At 34.9% G+C, this 20,920-nt stretch overlaps 1 protein-coding gene and 1 non-coding gene across 2 annotated transcripts in view; both read left to right on the top strand.

The window, feature by feature from the left end:
- MALRD1 (MAM and LDL receptor class A domain containing 1) overlaps positions 1-20,920 on the top strand; it is a 650,667-nt gene that overhangs the window by 465,753 nt on the left and 163,994 nt on the right. The window contains exon 33 of the mRNA XM_070500958.1: positions 15,691-15,848. Coding sequence (XP_070357059.1) covers positions 15,691-15,848 — 158 coding nt within the window. The remainder of the gene's footprint in view (positions 1-15,690; positions 15,849-20,920) is intronic.
- LOC123282174 (U6 spliceosomal RNA) lies at positions 11,372-11,477 on the top strand. The gene has a single exon (XR_006522181.1). It is a non-coding gene; the product is annotated as a U6 spliceosomal RNA (small nuclear RNA).

The raw sequence follows: 20,920 nt of genomic DNA, 5'->3' as shown, positions 1-20,920 counted from the left end.
AATTTATAGTTTCTCTACTAAAACACAAAAATGTAGGAATTGCTATCGCTTTTTAGTTGTATTAAAAAGATGGAGTTTTATCAATATCAAATGGCTCAAAACAAATAAGTATGTTTTTTCTTATTTACCTTAATTTCCATTTTCTTCCGACAGTTGAGTGTTATTTCTATTTTCTCCTTGTCTCATGTTACTTTTTAGAAATAAAAATATTCCACTCCAAATACACAAAAATACCAAGGAAGAAAACCAAGGGAACTTTTTGGCTGATAAAGCTCAGAATATGTCTTACAAATTTAGTTTTCTCACTGTAAGAAGACAATAAATGACACCATCACTTGTTTGTTAACCAGAATTAGAATAAAATCATTTCTTTTCATGAAATTATAGTGAGTGTTTAGACCAGGGTCGTTCCTGTTTTCCTTATTTTTCTTTGAGACAGGAGGTTGACTTGACTTTGGTGATGCTTAGGCAACAAGAACAGACCCAACTCATCTATTATGCCTCTATATTTCTTCAAAATTTCGCAGGTTTAAACAATGATTTCCATTCTGTTGCTAAAAAGCAATGCTAGTTTCAAACCATGAACCCCTTCTAATCATCCTCATGGGTCATTTGAATAAATACCCCAACCAATTTATATCATATTCTTCTGTCTCTGGGAAGAAACATAATCTTAATTTCTGTTTTTCTTTCCTTTATCTTGGTTTGTTTAAATTACTTCCAAGAACACTTAATAATTGTTTCAAGTAGGACCCAGGAGATGCTTTCTTTTTTCAAAATGCCAAAAGATATTATCTGTGAGACATGGGATTCAGTGAAAATCATACGAATGAACCATTTTTTTTTTAGAATTCTTAGGACAAGATTAAACCTTGAATAAATAATCTGAAAATCTTTCAAGTTAATTATTTCATTATTTTACAGGTATCCAGGCATGCAGTTTCTCTAAAAGGATTTACTAAATGCATAGTTATTTACAGATCTTATTTCTCAGTAAAGTCTTGAACCATCAAACCTATCCCTTTCTATCTTCTCAAAACCTTGCCTCCTTGTTTTAATCTTTTTTTGTGTCCTTAAACTGCCTCTTTATCACTATATCATACTTTTTTCCTTCAAGCATCATAATTCTCTCTTACTTTGACAGAAAAAGAGAAAGATCCAACCTTAATCTTGCTTCCCTTCTAAGTATTGTTTTTTGTTCTTTTATCTCAAACTGCCATTCCCCATGCATTGTTTATATCCTCTCCCTCACTACCCACATCTTTCTTTGGTTCCCTACACTCTGTCTTCTGCAAAAATATTATTGCTTCAGCAAATAATAACTGGTCCCCACTCTTGGTCGGTGATCTAGACGCTGTAGAGATAATTGTTTATCAAATACTGTCCCTACTCTCATGGAACCCATATTCTAGCTCTCTAGAGGACTCTATTGATTTCATAATCATAATGACCTGATTCTTCTTATTACATTGCATTTGACACTGCTGATCAATTCACACCTTCTTCAAGGTTTTCATCTGTGGTTTTTCCTAATGTTATGTTTGTCTGATGCTTTTTCTGCCTCCTTCTAAGACCTAAATGTGAGTCTTACACGTTATTCTGACTTTGACCCTTTTGTATCTCTTCCTACAGGTTTTGCTTGCTCAGAGTTTTATTCTCTCAGTGCTCAATGTTTGCTAATTCTTGCATGTATTCAGTCCTCATTTCCACATCCCAGTCTCATATTTGCAGTTGCCAGCTGGGTGATTGCCAGTATCTCCATACCCAAACTCAATCTTACCTTCCTTTCAGAAAGACTCTTCTCCTGATCCTACAACTTCTGTTATTGACATTATTATCCTTAACACATTCATTCTCTCTCAATTTCAAATTCTGTCAGCTCTTCATTCTCAACTTATATGTTTTCCTTTCTTTGCATGTACAATTCCGTCATCTTAATTTACTCCTGGGCTATTGCAGATGTCAACGCAGCACATCTCTGTGCAAATATTCCCCTAAACCAGGCCACTCTTCTCATTGATGCAGGATTAATATTCCTGAATGGTGACTCCTGGTCCTCCAAATCATCAGAGGCTCTTCATTGCCTTTTGATTTGGCATTAAGGGCTTCCTATGGTCTTCCCCAAATTGCTTTTCTGATTTCAATTCTTACCTTATTCTTCTACAAACTCTGTGTTCTTGTTCCTCAAATATGCTTTGGGTGTTACAAATATCAACTCATGATCGTATCATTGTTTTAGTATGACTGGTAATTTTTTGTTGATAGTGAACATGGTGAATTGGTTAAAAGAAACCAAGGTAAACATACCTTAGCATGAACTTTTTGTTTATGTGGCTAGGCGTAAGGTTGTGTTCAATGTTTTCTGTAGGTGTATGTGTCAGAAGGTAAAATTTCCTCTGGTCTCCTTGTTTTTGTCTCCCTTGCTGTATTTTGTTTTCCCTAGAGACTTCTTAAATAAGATCTGAGAGATGGAGTTCGTTCAGTGGCGTCCCTCACTAATACACAGAAGCCATATTGACGTGGTGCTAAGCTGGAAAGGTGTTAAGTGGTAAGGTCAGGAGCATAGGAGCATTCCACTGTCTTGTGATTTGATCAGTCTTTTAGTGAGCCTGCGCCCTTTCACTGTGACCTTCACAGGTACTTCTCAATATTTCTCACAAGTACTTCTTCCTCCCCCTTTGGCAAGATAGGAAGTCTAGACCTTGTTAAGCAAAATAGGCACATTTCAAAATGGCTACTTTTCCCCACCCCTTGAAAGAAACAGAGGGGATTTTTCTCCAGTCTTCACAATGAGAACTTGGTGAGGCTCCTGGAGGTAAAACTTTAGGGTGCCCCTAAAACTGATCTCCCCAGAGTTCAGATCTCTCAAGCTTTTCCACGCTGAGCCTCCAGCAATTTGTTAATTACAGGTTACATTTTCCTCACCCAGTACTGGCTCCAACAGCAGTTCCTTCCCCCCCAGGGTTCTTCCCAACTAAATTGTGACTCTCTGTATCTGCCTGTCTGTCTCTCCAATTTGGAGACAGCAGTTGCCTTGTGACCTCTCTTCTCTAAAGGATTTAAGAAGAGTTTTTGATTTTTAGCTTGTTAGCATTTTTTGTTGTTATGAAAAGACCGATGCCTCCTTAAATGTTGGATGGGAAACCAGAAGTCTCTCACATCTTGTTTTTTAGAATGGTCTTTTCCACTCCTATATGACTTTCTTTGTTTGCTACCATCTGCACTATATTCTTTAATATCCTAATATAGTGACACATCTTTTATAAAGACTTTCTTCATCCACCAAATTTAATCCATGTTTTATCTGTGGAACTACATAGCATGTACAGTATATTTGGTATTATATTTGGTATTATATGCCCACCATAACCCCAATGAGCTGTATATTGTTATTATTATTATTATCACCCTCATTTGGTAGAAGATGAACATGAGACACAGTATGGATTTAGTGATTTGCCCAAAGTCGCAAAACTTGCAAGAATCAGAGTTTGCATTATAATCCAGATATTCTGACCCAGGGCTGATCTTCTAAATAGTACATGTTGTTAGCTTTTATTGTTAGATTCTTTTGGTTATATTTTATATTTTCTCAGCCATAACTTGCTCATCTCCCTAACATCCAACTGAAAGACCTGGTGCCTTCATATAATAGTTGAGCAATCAATAACTTGCGATTGATTGCCTTAATTCTACTACTAGACTCATTTTTATATCTATTCTCTAAATATCCCAGGAGAGTTTCACTAATTTGCAACTGTGTTCTTAGCACTTTACATGTGGTATATCATTTAGTCTTTACCACAACCCCATGAGGCTAAAGTACCTAGTATAATTATCTCTTATTGCTTCTGAGTCCTAGAGAATTTAAATAGGCTGCCCAAGGTCACATACCTAATAAGTGGTAGAGTCAGGATTTGAATCAGAGCCTATAGCTCCAGTGGCTGCAGGCTTAACCAGTGGGCAATCTTGCCCACAGTTTCTGCTCATTATGTATTCATTCAAAGAATCTGATAATATCATTTTCTGTTTCAATGACAATAAATATTCTTTTCTTATTTGCTTTCCCCATCCTTTCAGGTAAAATAGATCTGAAATGTAAACAAAGTCAAAGCTCTTATCACCTAAAGAAAGTGGTTTATAATTTATTTGATTATTTCTTTCTTCCTCTATGGCTAGGAACAAGTTCCCTTTTTTAATCTCAATTTGGCAGTGAAATCAAGTTACAGAAACTCTGTTAAGCCAATGCGTGTTTCCAAAGGCATCTTGACGCAAAAATGACACATAAAGAGCTTTTTCAGGGTTCTTCCAGTATGAGGATTAAGAGATTGAGAATCCTTTGTCTCTACCTAGACTTACAGGAAGTGCCAACCCATTCCATTCATATGTCATCTCCGTGTGATTGTAATATACTTGCTGCTGAGCAAATCAGAAGCTTTCAAAATAAGATAAATCTACTCTGTGTTGGCATGTCACAGCAAGAAGCTTCATTTTTATGTCAGATCAGATCAAGGCATACTGAGGGGAAAACTTTATAGCACTGAATTTGGTCATAGTAAATAGTATTAAAATGAGACAGTCTGTTGAAAAGCGGTTTTTTTAAATGGGTAATAATTATTGTCAAAAGAGAATAATGCCTAAAGAATAAACTGTTGAAAAAGATAGAAATAAAGAAGTGCCAAATCTATTCATTGTGCAGCCCTTCAAAAAGCAAAAAGAAGTGATGTAATGACAGACTTTTCTATCAAATATGATGAGAAAATTTCATCTGACTTCAGAGGCCCTGTATCTGTGGTTGCCATTTTGACAATTTGAGGAAACTTTTGTTCTCTCTCTGAACATGTTTACGTTTCACGGTCTTTAAAACTTGCAGTTTCAAATAGCCAGCACCTTGAAAATCTGGGGGAAAAAATGAAAGTAAAAGAGCTTGAGGGCATTTCAACTGATAGGCATTATGCGCCCTTCTGTTTTAGAGTGAGGGACGGGCAGAAATTATAGAAGATGTAGTGCCAAGCTAAGTAAGTCTGACTCTGAAGAAGGGAGCATTTTGCTATTCTGAAAGAAAGGCATATTGCATCACATTTAAAAAAACTATTAGGCAGCTTTATTTCATGAACAAGAAAAAGAGACTAAAATTGCCCACAATTTAAAGCACGGAGTGCATTCAGATTACTTGAAGTGGGAAATTGTCTTTTATGATTTGACCCAAGTGCAAGTGAATACGATTCTTCTGAGGGAACTGGGAAAACCGAAGGAAGCTGTAAAAATATTGCTGTCTTTTAAACGTATTGTCTGTCTTTTTAAAAAAGAAATGTCAAAATTTTTACCTTATGGCATAATAACTCAATGAAACGTTTTCAAAAACTCAAGATTGTAGCTAATAACATCTAAAAGACAAATTAGAATCTTTCCTCTCTGCCGACACCAAAGCAAGAAAGAATGTCTGTGATCACAATGATGGGTTCTGAAAGTAGCTGATATATTTTGGACTCTAATGTCAAGTAACAATGGTGATTTGAACAAAGTTCACTTTGATGCTGACTTTATACTATTTGCCACTAAGTGGCCCCAATTTTTGAAAATGTGTGCAATTCTTCAAAACTTGAACATCAATGAGAAACTTCTATTCGGTGCCTGATTTTGACTTAATTAAGATGTGGAATATAAAATGTGTGCCCAAGAACCTTAAGAACTTGTAATCATAAAACCTGTACAAGTAAAATTAAAGTACTAAATAGAAAGTATACAGAAAATATCAGAGAATGTGGAGGGAGACAAAATTCAGACATATTTAATAAATGCCCACATTCCAGAGTACTACTTCTGGTTGCATTTAATTAAAGTATGATAGATTTTACAAGCCTAATTGAAGGCATTCTACTCTAATATATGAGCTTTAAGTAACTTTTAAAATGGCCAATAGAAAGCTATGAAATAGTCCAAATCAAACCAAAAAACAAAAAAAATTCTTCTATAAAAATCTGTCTCATGAATGTTGTTAATCATCCCACAGAGTCACATATAAATAAAGTGAACAGGTTCAATGATTTACCATTAAATTGTAAATATGTTGAGGCAGTTGAGACTTTTAAGCTTTATTATCTGCTTTAACAAATTCTGAACTTTGTGTGGAAGGCTAGATTGACCTTCCCCAAGGATTTTGCTAGATATAAATAGGTAGTTCTCAATGAAGCAACTGAAAGTTTATAAATGTTTGAAAGTGGGTCTAGTCTGAGCTTGCTAGATAAAGAATGAGTCTATTTCTGAAAACATGATTCAATGTAAGGTTTTATATATTTGTGATACAGTACACAGTTCCTGGATAAGTCATATATTTCTATTAATAATTTCAAGAGGCTAAGCAACTTTGCACTTTTCTAATTTTCAAGAAAAAGTATGGCACTGCAACAAGTCTGTTCCTCTTACAAAGTCGAATGTAGATTTGCTGGAGTTCCAGACTTATAAATTCCCAAAGACCCAATTAACAATGGTAGCTTCTAAATTCCCAGTCATAGTTTTGCGTTCCTAAATTTTTAAATGGATAAAATTTCCACACATTTACCTGCCTTAATATATCAGCCAGGAATTGCCCTTCTGCTTTCTGTGGTTGACTGTAGGATTTCATAACACATAAATTGAATGTGCAAATTAGAAGAGGCTAGGTGGGGTATTCTTTGAAAACTCACCCAGTCTCCTAATAATTGGAATTGCTAGCTTTGAGGTTGAGCCTTACATAACGTTGTTTGTCTTGTACTGAAATAAATATGCTGCCGTAAAATGGTAGATTGTTACCATCCCCAGTGAATTATCATCTTTTTTACATTGAGTTTCACGATATAGCCCTAAAATGCAAACATTAGGTTGTCCTACATTCTTTTCAGTGATGTCATATTTTTGCTAAGCTGGTTTTCAGCAGTTGCTGTGAAAAAAGTAAGTCCTGGGGAAAGTAAATGTGGACTAGGAAATGAAAGTGGTGGTGGTCAACCAATTTCAGGATTGAGAATTGTGCAGTGTCCAATGGGCAGATAACCTCATAGAAAGTAATTGTGGCTATTCAAGAATGACAAAATTTTTTTCAATTATATGTATTAGTTTTTCAACTGCCTGCAGTGTTGTTAGAGTATTAATACATATTAAGTTGTTTGGACTTATGTACTGGGTAAATAAAACTAAAATATTGCTTCCTGTCTGGGATGCTGTGAAAAGTTACTGGGACGCTAAGGACACTGTGACCTCAGTTACATTAGCCTACAGGCAATGACTGTGAATAGAGGGCTTGATTAGACTGAATGCAGGTTGCTGTGCAAACTTAGAACTTACCTTTTAAAGATAAATATCATATGATTAAAAGTATTCAAAAGAAAATCTGCATTAGTGAAGTTTGAATGTATTCATGCCATTAGAGGAATAAATTTACTAAAATACAAGATTTTAAATCAGGATTCTTAACCTTGTAAAATGGGTTAAATTTGTATCTCTGAACACAATTACTTCTTTTCCCACTGCTCTAAATATTTGACTGTCAAGTTCAGGTCTGCACTAAAGCATGGAAAGAGATCTATTTAAAGTCTGGCTTGAGATAGAAGTACATTAGTTCTCATTATGTATGTCATGCTTTTTAAGAGCTGAGCTATGAAATATGAAATAGTTGTTTTTTAAAGATTGGCACCTGAGCTAACATCTGTTTCCAATCTTTTTTCATTCTTCTTCTTCTCCCCAAAGCCTCCCAGTACATAGTTGTAGATTCTAGTTATGAGTGCCTCTGATTGTGCTATGTGGGACGCCGCCTCAGCATGGCCTGATGAGTGGCGCCATGTCCGTGCCCGGGATCCGAACCAGTGAAACCCTGGGCTACCGAAGTGGAGCGTGCAAACTTAACCACTTAGCCACAGGGCCTGCCCCTAGTTTTATACAAATATACTTAACGTTAACTTACCTTATCTGGAAATGAGTCAAGACAACTTCTTCACATCCAATACAGGATTAATAGATTCCATACTTTCAATTAAGTCTTAACTGTATAAGAAAAGTTATTTTTATAGCTAATTGGATTATACTATATATTTCTTATTCAGAATAATGTTTTAAAGCTTGTCTGATAAAGTCTAGTCTAAACTCATTGGACATCCTCAAGGATGTAAAAGTCAAGAAGATGAGAGAAAACCTAGACGTTCTTATTTTATCAAAGCATGGATTTAAAGAACACATGTTCTTAATGAATAAGCCACAGTTGTTAGCAGATTTGACAGATGGAGTCTAGTGTATCTTGGTTGTGTGTCATATATATATCTTTATTTCCCAAATAAGAAAACAAACAAGTGACATTCTTGGAAAGAAATGTGAAAGAAAACTTAGAAAACTTTTCCATGGCTGAATTAAAACATTTTGTACAATTTTCCTCATCCAATATTTGCTAGCATACAAGATATTTCATAGGACAATGAGGATGGAAGACACTTCACTGATACAGCAAGAAACTTTTCAAGTTGTTTCTGCTACTACTCTTTTATATTCAGGAAAATCTTGCTGCAGTAATTCACATTCATGTTCCTTGGTTACTTTTCTTGATTAAGATTTTTTTTGTTTTGCCAGACTTTATAAAGTGTTTTAAGTGAGGAGAAGCATTTTCAGTGAAGGATATTTTTTAAATAGATGCAAGTCACTTCCAGTTTCTGGTGTGGCGTGTAAGGAACTTGGAAGTCATCATTCCCCTCCTTGTAACAATAAAAAAAGCTGAACAAACTGAAAATCAACAACCCTTTTTAGAGCTGTTAGGAAATTGAAGTCACAAGGCAAACCACTGCCCCAAAATTGTAGAGACAAACAGGCGGAAACAGAGAATCACAACTTACTGGAGCAGAAGCCCAGGAACAGAAAACTCTGCAGGAATCAGTAGTGGGATAGGAAATCCTAAACAGTAGCTGATGAATTGCCACAGACTCACTGTGGACAAGTTTGAGAGATAAAAACTCCAGGGGAACTCAGTCTTAGGTGGGGCCCTAAACTTTTGTGAGTTTTTAACTTCAGAAGCCCTACCAGTTTCTGACAGTGAAAATCAGAGAAAACTCCTCCCTACTTTCAGCAAGAGGGGGGAAAATAGTCATTTTGAAGTTTTTCCAGGGCATTCTATTGTTCTTAACAAAGCCTGCCCTCAAAAGAAATTATTTTACCAGAACATAATTAATCTAGGGGAAGAAATGCCCAACAGTGTTGTAAGCAATGAGAGAGATTAATTAGGAATATTCTGTTATATGGTTTTTGCACTACTTGTAAAGTGGTATAGTGATATTTGAAAGAGGACTTGAGTTAGTTGTAATATATATTGCAAACTCAAGGTCAACCACTAGAAAAAGTAAAAAAGAAAAAGATGTCTAATTAATTTGCTGAGATGGGATAAAAAATGTAATTATATCAAATGCTCAGTTGAAGACAGAGATGACAGAAAATGAGTAACAGAGACAAAAGAAGCAAAGAAGAGAATAATGAATAGGAAACAGTAACAAATATGGTAGATATTAACCCAACTATCTCAATAATCTCTTTGAAAGTTGTTAGTGAAATTCACCAATTGAAAGACAGAGCAGATTAAAAAAATAAAACCCAGCCATATATTGTCAGGAAGAAACCCACATTTAATATAAATGCACAGATAGATTGAAAGTAAAGAGAAGGAGAAAGATGTACCATGTTAACATTAATCAAAAGAAAGTAGGAGTAGCTATATTAATTTCAGATGAAGACTTCAGAGCAAGGAAAATTTCAGAAATAAAAAGGAAACTTATATAATGATTAAGGGTTCAACACTCCAAGAAGACAAAACAGCCCTTAATACTTAAGCACCTAACATCAGAACGTCAAAACACACAAAGCAAAACCTAGTAAAATTGCAAGGAAAAGTAGATGAACCCCCATTGTAGTTGGAGACTTCAACATCTCTCTATTAACAATAGATCCGGGAGGAGAAAACCAGGAAAGACACAGTTAAACTGAAAATCACCATCAGTCAATTGAATCTAATTGACTTCTACAGAATACTCCATCCAACAACAGAAGAATACACATTATTCTCAAGCTCACACGAAACATGCACCAAAGTGGATCATATTTTGTGCCATAAAATACACCTTAACAGATTTAAAAGAATAGAAATCATACAACATCAGCTCTCAAACCAGAATGGAATTAAGGTAGAAATCAGTAACAGAAAGATAACTGGAAAGCCCAAAACCCTGGGATATTAAACAGCAGACTGCTAAATAATATATGGGTTAAAGAAGAAATCTCAAGAAAAATGTTAAAGTGTTTTAAACTAAATGGAAAAGAACATACAGCTTATAAAACTTTGTGGGATTCACTGAAAGCAATTCTTGGAGGGAAATTTTTAGCATTGAATGCATATATTAGAAGAGAAGAAAGATCTAAAATCTGCAATATAAATTCTCAGTATAGGAAACTAGAAAATGAAGACCAATTTAAATTCAAAATAAGTAGAAGAAAACAAATAATAAAAATTAAAGCAAAAATTAATGAAATTGAAATCAGGAAATCAATAGAGAAAATCAACAAAGCTAAAAGGTAGTTCTTTCAAAAGATTGATAAAATAGAAAAATTTCTGGCCAGGTTAACCACCAAAAAAAAGGGAAAACACAAATTACTAATATCAGAAATAAGAGGACCATCATTACTGATCCATGGGTGCTAAAAAGTTAATTAGAGAAACATTATGAACAGTTATATGCCTATAAATTTGATAACCAAAATGGACTACTTCTTTCAAAGACTCAGTCTACCAAAACTTCACACAAGGAGAAACAGATAACCTGAATAAGTCTATGTCTATTAAAGAAATTGAATAAATAATTGAAAACCTTCCAAAACAGAAAGCACCAGGCCTAAATGGGTTTACTGTTGAATTCTGCCAAATATTTAGAGAAGAAATTATATTAATTCTGTGTAGTATTTTCCGGAAAATAAAAGCAAATTGAACACTTCCTAACTCATTCTATGAGGCCAGCATTATCCTAATATCAAACCGGAAAAATACATTACAAGAAAGGAAAACTGCAGACAAATATCTCTCATCAGCATAGATGCAAAAATCCTCAATAAAATATTAGAAAATCCAAACCAGCAATAAAAAGAAGGAACTATGCATCATGACCAAGTGAGATTTATTCCAAATATGCTAGACTGGTTCAATATTTAATTAGTGCAATCCATCATATCAACAGTATAAAGCAGAAAAATCATATGATCTTACCAATAGATCCAGAAAAACCATTTGACAAAATCCAACACCAATTTAGGATAAAATTCCTTTGTAAACTAGGAATTGAGATGGGCTTCCACAACTTGATGAAGAACATCTGCAGTGCTCACTTCGCAGCACATATACTAAAATTGGAACAATATAAAGAAGACTAGCATGGCCCCTGTGCAAGGATGACACACAAATTCATGAAACAATCTATATTTTTATAGTGATTACAGTTGATAATACTGTATTGTATAATTGAAATTTGCTTTGAGAGTACATCTTAGGTGTTCTCACCAAAAAAAGTAAATATGTGAGGTGATGGATATGTTAATTAACTTGATTGTGGGGATCCTTTCACAATGTATACGTATATCAAGTCATCATGTCGTGCACTTTGAATATATTACAATTTTATTTGTCAATTATGCCTCAGTAAAGCTGAGAAAAAAAGAAAATCTACAGCTAACATCATTCTTAATGATGAAAAACGAGAAAAACTTTCCTGCTAAGATCAGGAACAAGGCAAGAATGTTTGCTCTCACCACTCCTATTCAACATCATTGTGGAAGTCACAGCTAATGCAATAAGACAAGTAAGGAAAATAAAACGTATACGGATTGGAAGGAAGGTATAAAACTGTCTTTGTTCACAGATGATATGATTATCTATGTAGAAAATCTCAATGATGCAAGAAAAACTCTTGCAACTAATAAGCAACGAGAGCAGTGTTGCAGAATACAAGGTTAATATACAAAGTCAATCGCTTTATTATAGACTAGCAATGAACAATTGGAATTGAAATTTAAAACACAATAACATTTACATTAGTGCGAAAGAAAGAGAGAAATACTTAGGTATCTAAATACATATAAGATCTATGTGAGCAAGAATACAAAACTCTGATGAGAGAAATCAACGGAGATCTAAATAGATAGCAAGATATTCTATGTATATGAATAGGAAGACTCAATATTTTGAAGATGGGAGTTCTTCCCAAGTTAATGTCCAATGCAATTCCAATCAAAATCTCAGAAGGTTATTTTGTAGATATCAACAGACTGATTCTAAAGTTTGTAGGGAGAGGCAAAATACCCAGAATAGCCAACACAATAATGAAATATAAGAACAAGTCAAAAGATTTACACTACCTACTTCAAGACTTACTATAAGGCTGTAGTAATCAAGATAGTGAGGTACTGGCATAAGAATAGACAGATCAATGGAGCAGTATAGAGAGCCCAGAAATAGACCGACATAAATATGATCAACTGATGTTTGACAGAAACAAAGGCAAGTCAGTGGGGAAATGATTGTCTTTCCAGCAAATGGTACTGGAACAACTGGATACCCGTATGCCAAAAAAAGAAAATCTAGACCCAGAGCTTAAACTTTTCATAAAAATTAACTAAAAATAGACCCTAGAACTAAATGTAAAATGCAGAACTATAAAACTTCAAGAAGACAAAATAAGAGAACATTTAGATGACTTTAGCTTTGATGAAAAGTTTTCAGATACAGCACCAAGACCATGAGTCATGAATGAAAACATTTACCATGTTGTCAGCGGTTTGGATTTTTAGCCATTGTAATAGGTATGTAGTGGTATCTCATTTACATTTTAATTTGCACTTCTCGATGACATGATCTTGAGTATTTTTTCACATACTTATTTACCACCTGTATATGTTCTTTGGTAAGTTGTTCAGATCTTTTGTCCATTTTTTGATTGGTTGTTTTCTTATAAAGTTTTAAGCATTCTTTTTATATTTTGGACACTAGTCCTTTATCAGATACGTATTCGTAAAGATTTTCTTCCAGTTTGTGGTATTTTATTTTTCTGAACAATGTCTTATACAGAGCAGAAGTTTTAATTTTAAAGAAATCCAATTTACTGATTTTTTCATTCATGATTCATGATCTTGGTGTTGTATCTAAAACTTTTCACCAAACCCAGAGTCCTCTAAATGTTCTCCTATTTTGCCTTCTAGGAGTTCTAGAGTTGTACATTTTACATTTAGTTCTTTGATCTATTTTGAGTTAATTTTTAAAACTTCTGCTCTGTATAAGACACAGTTCAGAAAAATAAAAATAAAGTAGCACAAACTGGGAGACAATCTTTGCAAAACATATCTGGTGAAGGACTAGTGTCCAACATATGAAAAGAATGCTTAAAACTTACTAAGAAAACAAACAACCCAATTAAAAAATGGACAAAAGATCCAAACAACTTACCAAAGAACATATACAGATGGCAAAAAAGTATGTGAAAAAATACTCAAGATCATATGTCATCAGAGAAATGCAAATTAAAATGTAAATGAGATACCACCATATACCTATTACAATGGCTAAAAATCCAAACCACTGACAATAAGTGCTGATGAGGATGAGGAGGAATGGGAACTCTCATCCATTGCTGGTGGGAATGCAAAAGGGTACAGCCAACTTTGGAAGACAGTTTGGCAGTTTCTTACAAATTAAACATACACTTACCATAATATCCAGCGGTTGTGCTACTTGTGTATACGTGAATAAGTTGAAAACCTACTACAAAAACTTGCGCAGTGATGCTTATAAGAGCTTTATTCATAATTGCTAATGCTTAGAAAAAACCAAGGTGTTCTTCATGGGTGAAAGGATTAACAAACCATGATGGATCCACACAAGGGAATGTTATTCAGTGATAGAAAGAAATGAGCTATCAAGCCGTGAAAAGATATTGAGGAACCTTAAATGTGAAAAGTGAAATAAACTAATATAAAAAGGCTATGTACTATATGATTCCAACTATATGACATTCTGGAAAAGGCAAAACTATGGAGATAGTAAAAAGATCAGTGGCTGCCAGAAGTTTGAGGCAGGGTGGGAAATGGGGAGGAAAAGACGAGGACGTGGAGCACAGGGCATTTTAGAGCAGTGAGGCTGTTCTGTACAATACTATAATGGTGGATACACGTCATTATACGTTTGTCAAAACCCAGAGAATGTACAAGAGAAAGAGTGAGCCCTAATGTAAACTATGGGCTTACATTGTTGCATCGATATTGGCTTATTAATTGTAACAAATGTACCACACTAATGCAAGGTGTTAGCAACAGGCAAATTGTGTGTGGTGTGGCGTGTGAGGGGGTATATGGAACTCTGTGTACTTCCCTCTCAACTTCCTTTAAACTTAAAACTGGTCTAAAAAATGAAGTCTATTAATTTTTTTAAAATAGATACAAGATCAAATAATTCCTTAGAATAATCCCTTAGAATCTCATCTCTATTTAGGATCTATGAGGACTACAACCAGGCTTTATTCATTTATATCTTTATTTGCCACCCATTTGTATTTATCAATAATCCGTTTGTTGAAATAATCTTTATAAACATGAAAAGGCAAAAAGCCACACCATTTGTTGCTGTGAATGTGATCACCTAACTTCCTTTTGCAATTTACTCTGGCCACTTCTGCTTTCAACTCTGTCCAAGGGAATAATGCATGAGTCTTCCTTGCATTGAAGAATTAAATGCTGGGGGAGATAAAGGTAACTAACACATATGCCAATTCATCGGAGGGTACTCAATTTACCTGACAACAAGGTCTTGAAAGGGAAGGCTTCATAAAAGAAGCTTCTGGAACTATTGACACAATTAATGATTTAAAAACATATATCTCAGTGACAATAATCAAGGCCATAGAAAAAAATAATATTTTTAATTAGAAAATATTTTAATACCTTCAATTTAGAACTACAAATAAATATTTAACCATGAAAGTGTTCAAATATATATATATATATTTTTTTTTTTTCATTCTCCCTCAGTAAAAGCCATGAAGGGAATAGTAGCCATGATGAATTTTGATGATGTCTGCAGAAAAAAAATGCAATTATGTTTAAATGGAGAGATCTTTCACAAATGCCGTTAAGGAGAATAGAAGTTATCCATTTCTTGGAAAAAATAATGTGGTGACTTTCCGAATTACATTTCACTTTGCACTTATTGCCATTCACTACTACTTTGTTCAGTGTGGGAATCAGAGTAACTAAAAATGAGATACAATATCATTCAGCCTCCAATACCCGGCATACTTGGTCTACACACAGCATACAAAATATTTTATTTACTTGAAACTGACAGACAGCTTTAAGCAAATTAGGAGAAAAGGACTACGCCTTCAGAGTCAACGCAAAACTTTGATCACTTTATGCACAACTCACATACCCAGGTGAGTCGTGTGAATCACAGAATCATAGTGACACTCTTTTCTTTGGTTCAAAAGAATTAAATTTTATTAATATACACTCACAAAAAAGAAAATGAGTTGTGTTTAATTGTGTGTGTGTGTTTGGGGGAAAAAATGAAATTTTTACATAGTTTAAATACATTCTGCCTCATGCTATAAAACATTTCATTGCACTGAAAATGTTATATTCATCTGTTTCAAGGTAGCGGCAGGCATTTCCTCTATGTCAACTCATCTGGCCCCAAAGAAGGATTCACGGCAAGAGTCACTACTTCCCAATCCTTCCCAGCAAGCCTTGGAATGTGTACTGTCCGCTTCTGGTTCTACATGGTCGATCCCAGGAGTTTGGGGATATTAAAGGTACAAAAGGAAAACAGCTTTGTATTTCACTGAAATATTCACAGCATGGGCTTAAACTTTTTTTTTTTTTGGTAGTCGCGCAACACCAATGCTGATTCCATTAATTTCTCATTCCTTTCTGGGGCAATGGGACTTTGGCAAGCAGCACTGTCATTCATCTTAATCTCATTCAACATTTATCTCATTCATCCTGCCACCTGAACTCAATTATGGCACATGCTATTTAAAAGATTATCTAGAGAAAAAAGAGTAGGGGCAGATTCCATGTGCACCTTCTAATAACAACTTAGATGGGGCAATGAAGAAATGTGATGGGAGGCATAATGATGAAGAGAGTTTTATTCCCCAAAGTGAAGGCAAAGCAAATTTAAGATTGTAGGTATATATCAGCTCACTCTAAAAGCAACATGCCTATTCCATTTTTAACTAATTTAAGACAAGAGTCTGCACCAACCCAAATGTCTTTAAAGAAACAAGTTGGTGCATTTATACTTCTCATTGTATGAAAGGTCAATGAGCTTTTCAACTTTCATGAACCCATTTTGAAATCTTGATTTCTAATTAGAGGATTGGATATCAGAACACAACTCCTAATGTTATTGCCTTGAAATTGTACAATCACTTGTGGTCTGAACAAATACAATCAGAATGTTTTACTTTATCTCAAACATTGTCCCTTGTAAACAATAACAGCTATTATTGAGTGATTCTTATCTTTCCAGCCATGGATTATAAACTTTGTATGTGTTATCAGTTTTAATTCTCACATTTACCTGATGGCCTGATGGGTTAGTATATTTTTCTCAACTTTGCAATAAAGAAACTGAGACTCAAAGTGGCTTAGTAAGATTTCCATGATGACACCATTAGCAAAAAATCTGAGTTCAAAAATCTCCTATCCTTTACCCAGCATTCTTTGTCAGATTTTCTGCAGTTCACCAAAGAAGCCTAAGGAGAACCATGGGGAAAGGAGAGAAAGAAAAAGGCCTTATCAATTCTAGCCATTGATCAAGTAAAAATATAAATATGTAAAGAAAATCGAGAATTTATACTGATTCTACATGAAAGTCTGTTTGCCTAAAGAAAAGCCAGTAAAAACAACAGAGAAAGAGACTCATTAATAGATTAGAAACGTGTAAGTAAATGAAGATCATGTGAAAATTTTGGATTTTTTTTCATTGTTTTTATATATAGTATGTGAATATTCAGTAGATAAGCCTATTGCTTACGTTAACTTTTATCCAGGGTATTTATAACCACTGACGTTAAAAAGACTCCACAACGCATTATTTCTACTGATGTTTTTAAACGTAGATTGCTGCAATTGAAGAGGACATTAGTCAGTGGTTATTTGTTACTCATGGAAGCAAATACCAATGGAAAGGCCAACAGACCTTTCAACAGAACGCAAGCAGATTTCAGTCGCTTGCTAACAAAATGATTCTTTCTTAATTCAAAAAGAACATCCATATATCCCTTAGCTATTCACCAGCTGGTCAGTCAGAGCTAGAGACTGAATGTTTTTGTCACCCCAAATTTGTATGTTAGATCCTAACTAAGACAGTCAGCTGCTTTGGTTACCCAGTTAAATGGCCCACTGCTTTTAGCCATGTTTCTGTAAGCAGCCTTTGAAACAGAAATATTGGCCTCAAGTCTTGATTTCTGATAACCTTACTTTTGGTGATTACTGGTTTTTCTAACTAGAGGGGAGCAGTCGAGTGTAGCAATGCTTTTACACTCTAGGTAGCCTTCAGAGAGGTCTACTGGGAAGAATGGTGGAGGGGAGTTGGTGCTGAACCTGATACATATATTTTTGTAGAGGAATTGCCCTCCCCTACTGCAAATTGTCTTGGTAGGTTTGGCTGTCACCATGGCTTTCTTTTACATCCTCCACAGGTGGCCCAAGCAGAGCCAATCATAGTCTTCTCCAGCATTTGATGCCGACCATGGGAGGACTTCTCTTTCTTCTGTATTACAAGTTGTAAGGATGCAAGCTAGATTTGGGGCTTTTGGAGGCCACCTTTCCCAACATGGGGAGAGAGATTATCTGAGAAAGAAGCTCACACACACAGGGCCTCAGAACTAAAGAAAGAGGAAGAAACAGAATGGGGCCTGCTCTGTTTAAATCCTGGATCCCACTTTGCCTAAGCCAGTAAAATTCTCTTTTTGTCATTTGCTACTGAAAAAGTCCTAATTTTTACAGGAACTCGGGAGAAAACTGTTTTCATGATGTATCCTGTGTCACTGACGGATCACAGTAACGGGGACAAGTCTCACTTTCTCAACTATTGCTCTGGAAAATCTTGAGTTATTTCCAGACTGAAAAGCTTCCTGAGTGTGCAATATTTTTATATGTGAATGAAGCAATGAAGTGGAAACCCATTCTCCCTAGCTTTTAAATAGCCTTTGAATGGAGGCTTTCCAGCTTCATGCTATTCTTTCCCATGCAACTTTTTTCTTTCTTATAATTTCCAATTTGGGCATAACAATGCCATATTTTAAAACATCTTCTAGGGCAAGAATTTCCAACTGATGTGTTGCAGTTTAAAAGATTGTCTATAGTTATCACATGGGCAAGTTTGGTAGACAGACCACTCCTATGAGAGGTCTGAGAACTCCTATTTGTGCACGTTTTTTCTAAAGTAACTGACATGAAAAGTCCAACTAATATTATCTGGATTTGTGGTGAGGAAGAATCTGTTAATTTTTATATTAAAAAGAGATTTTAAAAGAATAAAATAAATGATAATATCCACTGGTGGTATAGGTGTGAAGAGCTAGATATTCATTGCTATCAATATGCAATTATGCAGAGCATTTTGGCAATTAAAAGCTTTATAATGTTTCTATTATTTACCAAAACGTTCCACTTCTAGAAATATAAGGAAATAAAGATAGATATGCACAATGTTTTATTTATAAGGTTTTTCATCTCATTATTGTTTATAATAATAAATACTTGAAACCATCTGAATGTCAAATGTTAGGAATTGGTGAAATATAGTACATTCACTCTTATAATGAAACACTATGGAAAAATTAATCCTGTGAATGAATAATGAGTGATAAAGAGAAGTGTTTATGATTCATTAATAACCAAAGTAGATATTAAGAAATATGTATTTTAGAATGCTATTTTAAAAATATATCCAATTTTGTGTGTATTAATGTACCTATATCTATTTCTTAATCTATATAAATATCTATATCTGTGTATATATGTATTCATATATATGAGAAAAGAAATATGTGGATGACTACACACTAAAATGATTAGAGTAATTATCTCCAGATGGTGAGATGAAAATTTTTTTTTGTTATTTTTTACTAGTATTTATTTCATAATTTTTCTACATTAAGCATGCATTACATTTCTAAGAAGAAAAATATGTATTTCTAAAGGATCTTCTTATTTGAACAGGTTGAGAGATACTGCTCTAGGGTGTGCCATAAACAAGTGATTTCTTGAGTTAATAAACAGCAAATGTAGTTCTGGAGCACACGGTAGATTATGATTGTGCTAATCTGAAACTCTTTCTTATATTGATTACATAAATTCTTTAGAAAGCATTTGGCAAAGAAAGTACCTAAGGCGAAATTTCATAGTAGAGGGTCTAGAAGGCATTAAAAATAGCAAGGCATTCCAAAGAGATTTCAGATTGTAGATTGTGGTAGTATGCTTCCTTGTCAGCACAAATTTTATGAAATTGTATTCAGTACTATGCATTCCCTCCCCTTCTGTGCTCTGTTCTGTATCCCAGAGAACTACACTTCCCAGGCTCCATTGCTCTCTGGCTTCCTGGATAGGGTTGGCTAATGGAAGGCATTGGCCAAAGACCTGAGGACAAGAAAAGGAAACAAGCCTTCCTCTTCTCTCTCTCTCTCTCTCTCTCTCTTTTTGCACTGAGCTTCTAACTGCATCTTATCTGTGACTCAGCATGCCCCAGATAAGTGGGTCCTCCACCAAGTATGCCTGCCAAACTCCGTCTTCCAGCAACTCAACATCTGTGACTACCTCTGTTTGATTCTCTAGTTTGAGGGGTGAAAACATCTTCCTGCACATACTAATCTGTAGGATGCTTCACCATTTCCTTGGTGATTTCTCCTCTCTTCCATAAACTTTGTAACCAATTCCCTATATAAAAGTTTCTCTCTTTGAAATATGTTAGAATAATTTGTATTTTCTAGCTTGACCCTCTCTGATATAAGTGCTCATACCCCAAAAAGCACAAGTCTTTTGAAGATGTTAACTTGTAAAACAATAAAAAATTTTGAGTGAGCACCAGTCAGTTTAAATTTCTCCTCCTTCTATAGACTTATTAAAAACTTATCCTCTACTTAAGAAAGACCAAACAAATTTTTAAAAAACACAAAATGAAAACTTCGATTTATGATATAATACTCTAGAGCAATTAAAACAGTTTTCTGTGATGAATAATTTACTCATAGTCCACTGAGAGTTATTTTATATTGAATGGTAAAGAACTCTCTGAGAAAGAGGGTTTGAAAAACAAGAGGGAGCCAGCCTTGTGAGTATCTGGAGTAAGAAAGTTCTCAGTAGAGGGAACAAGCTAATGAAAAGTCTCAAAGGTAGGGCTTTAGTATATGAATTTTGGAGGAATACATTCAGTCCACAGCAGAGAGTGTTAAAGTGTGGAATAACATAACCTCATCTGAAAATTTAAAAGATCTTTCTGGCTACTATATGGAACAGGAATAGGGGCTAGTGGGTAGGAGGAGGCCAAAAGTAGAAGTAAAACAGGGAGACAAGTTAGAAGATGGTTTCCAGGAGTCCAGAGCAGAGAAGATATGGCTTGGATTAAAGTGAAGTTTAAGGGGGGCTGGCCTTGTGGTGTAGTGGTTAAGTTCACTTACTCTGCTTGGGTGGCCCAGGGTTCACTGGTTCGAATCCTGGGCACAGACCTACACACGGCTCATCAAGCCATGCTGTGGTGGCAACCCACAAAGAAGAACTAGAAGTACTTACAATTAGGATATACAAGTATGTGCTGGGGCTTTGGGGAGAAAAAAGAAAAAGTGGAGACTAAGGGTAAACTGGAAAGCAATTTCTG

This window comes from Equus asinus, chromosome 29, assembly GCF_041296235.1.
Source record: "Equus asinus isolate D_3611 breed Donkey chromosome 29, EquAss-T2T_v2, whole genome shotgun sequence".
In the NCBI taxonomy this organism is placed as follows: domain Eukaryota; kingdom Metazoa; phylum Chordata; class Mammalia; order Perissodactyla; family Equidae; genus Equus; species Equus asinus.
Note: the sequence above shows the minus strand (reverse complement) of the source record. Positions and strands in the feature narration are given on the sequence as shown.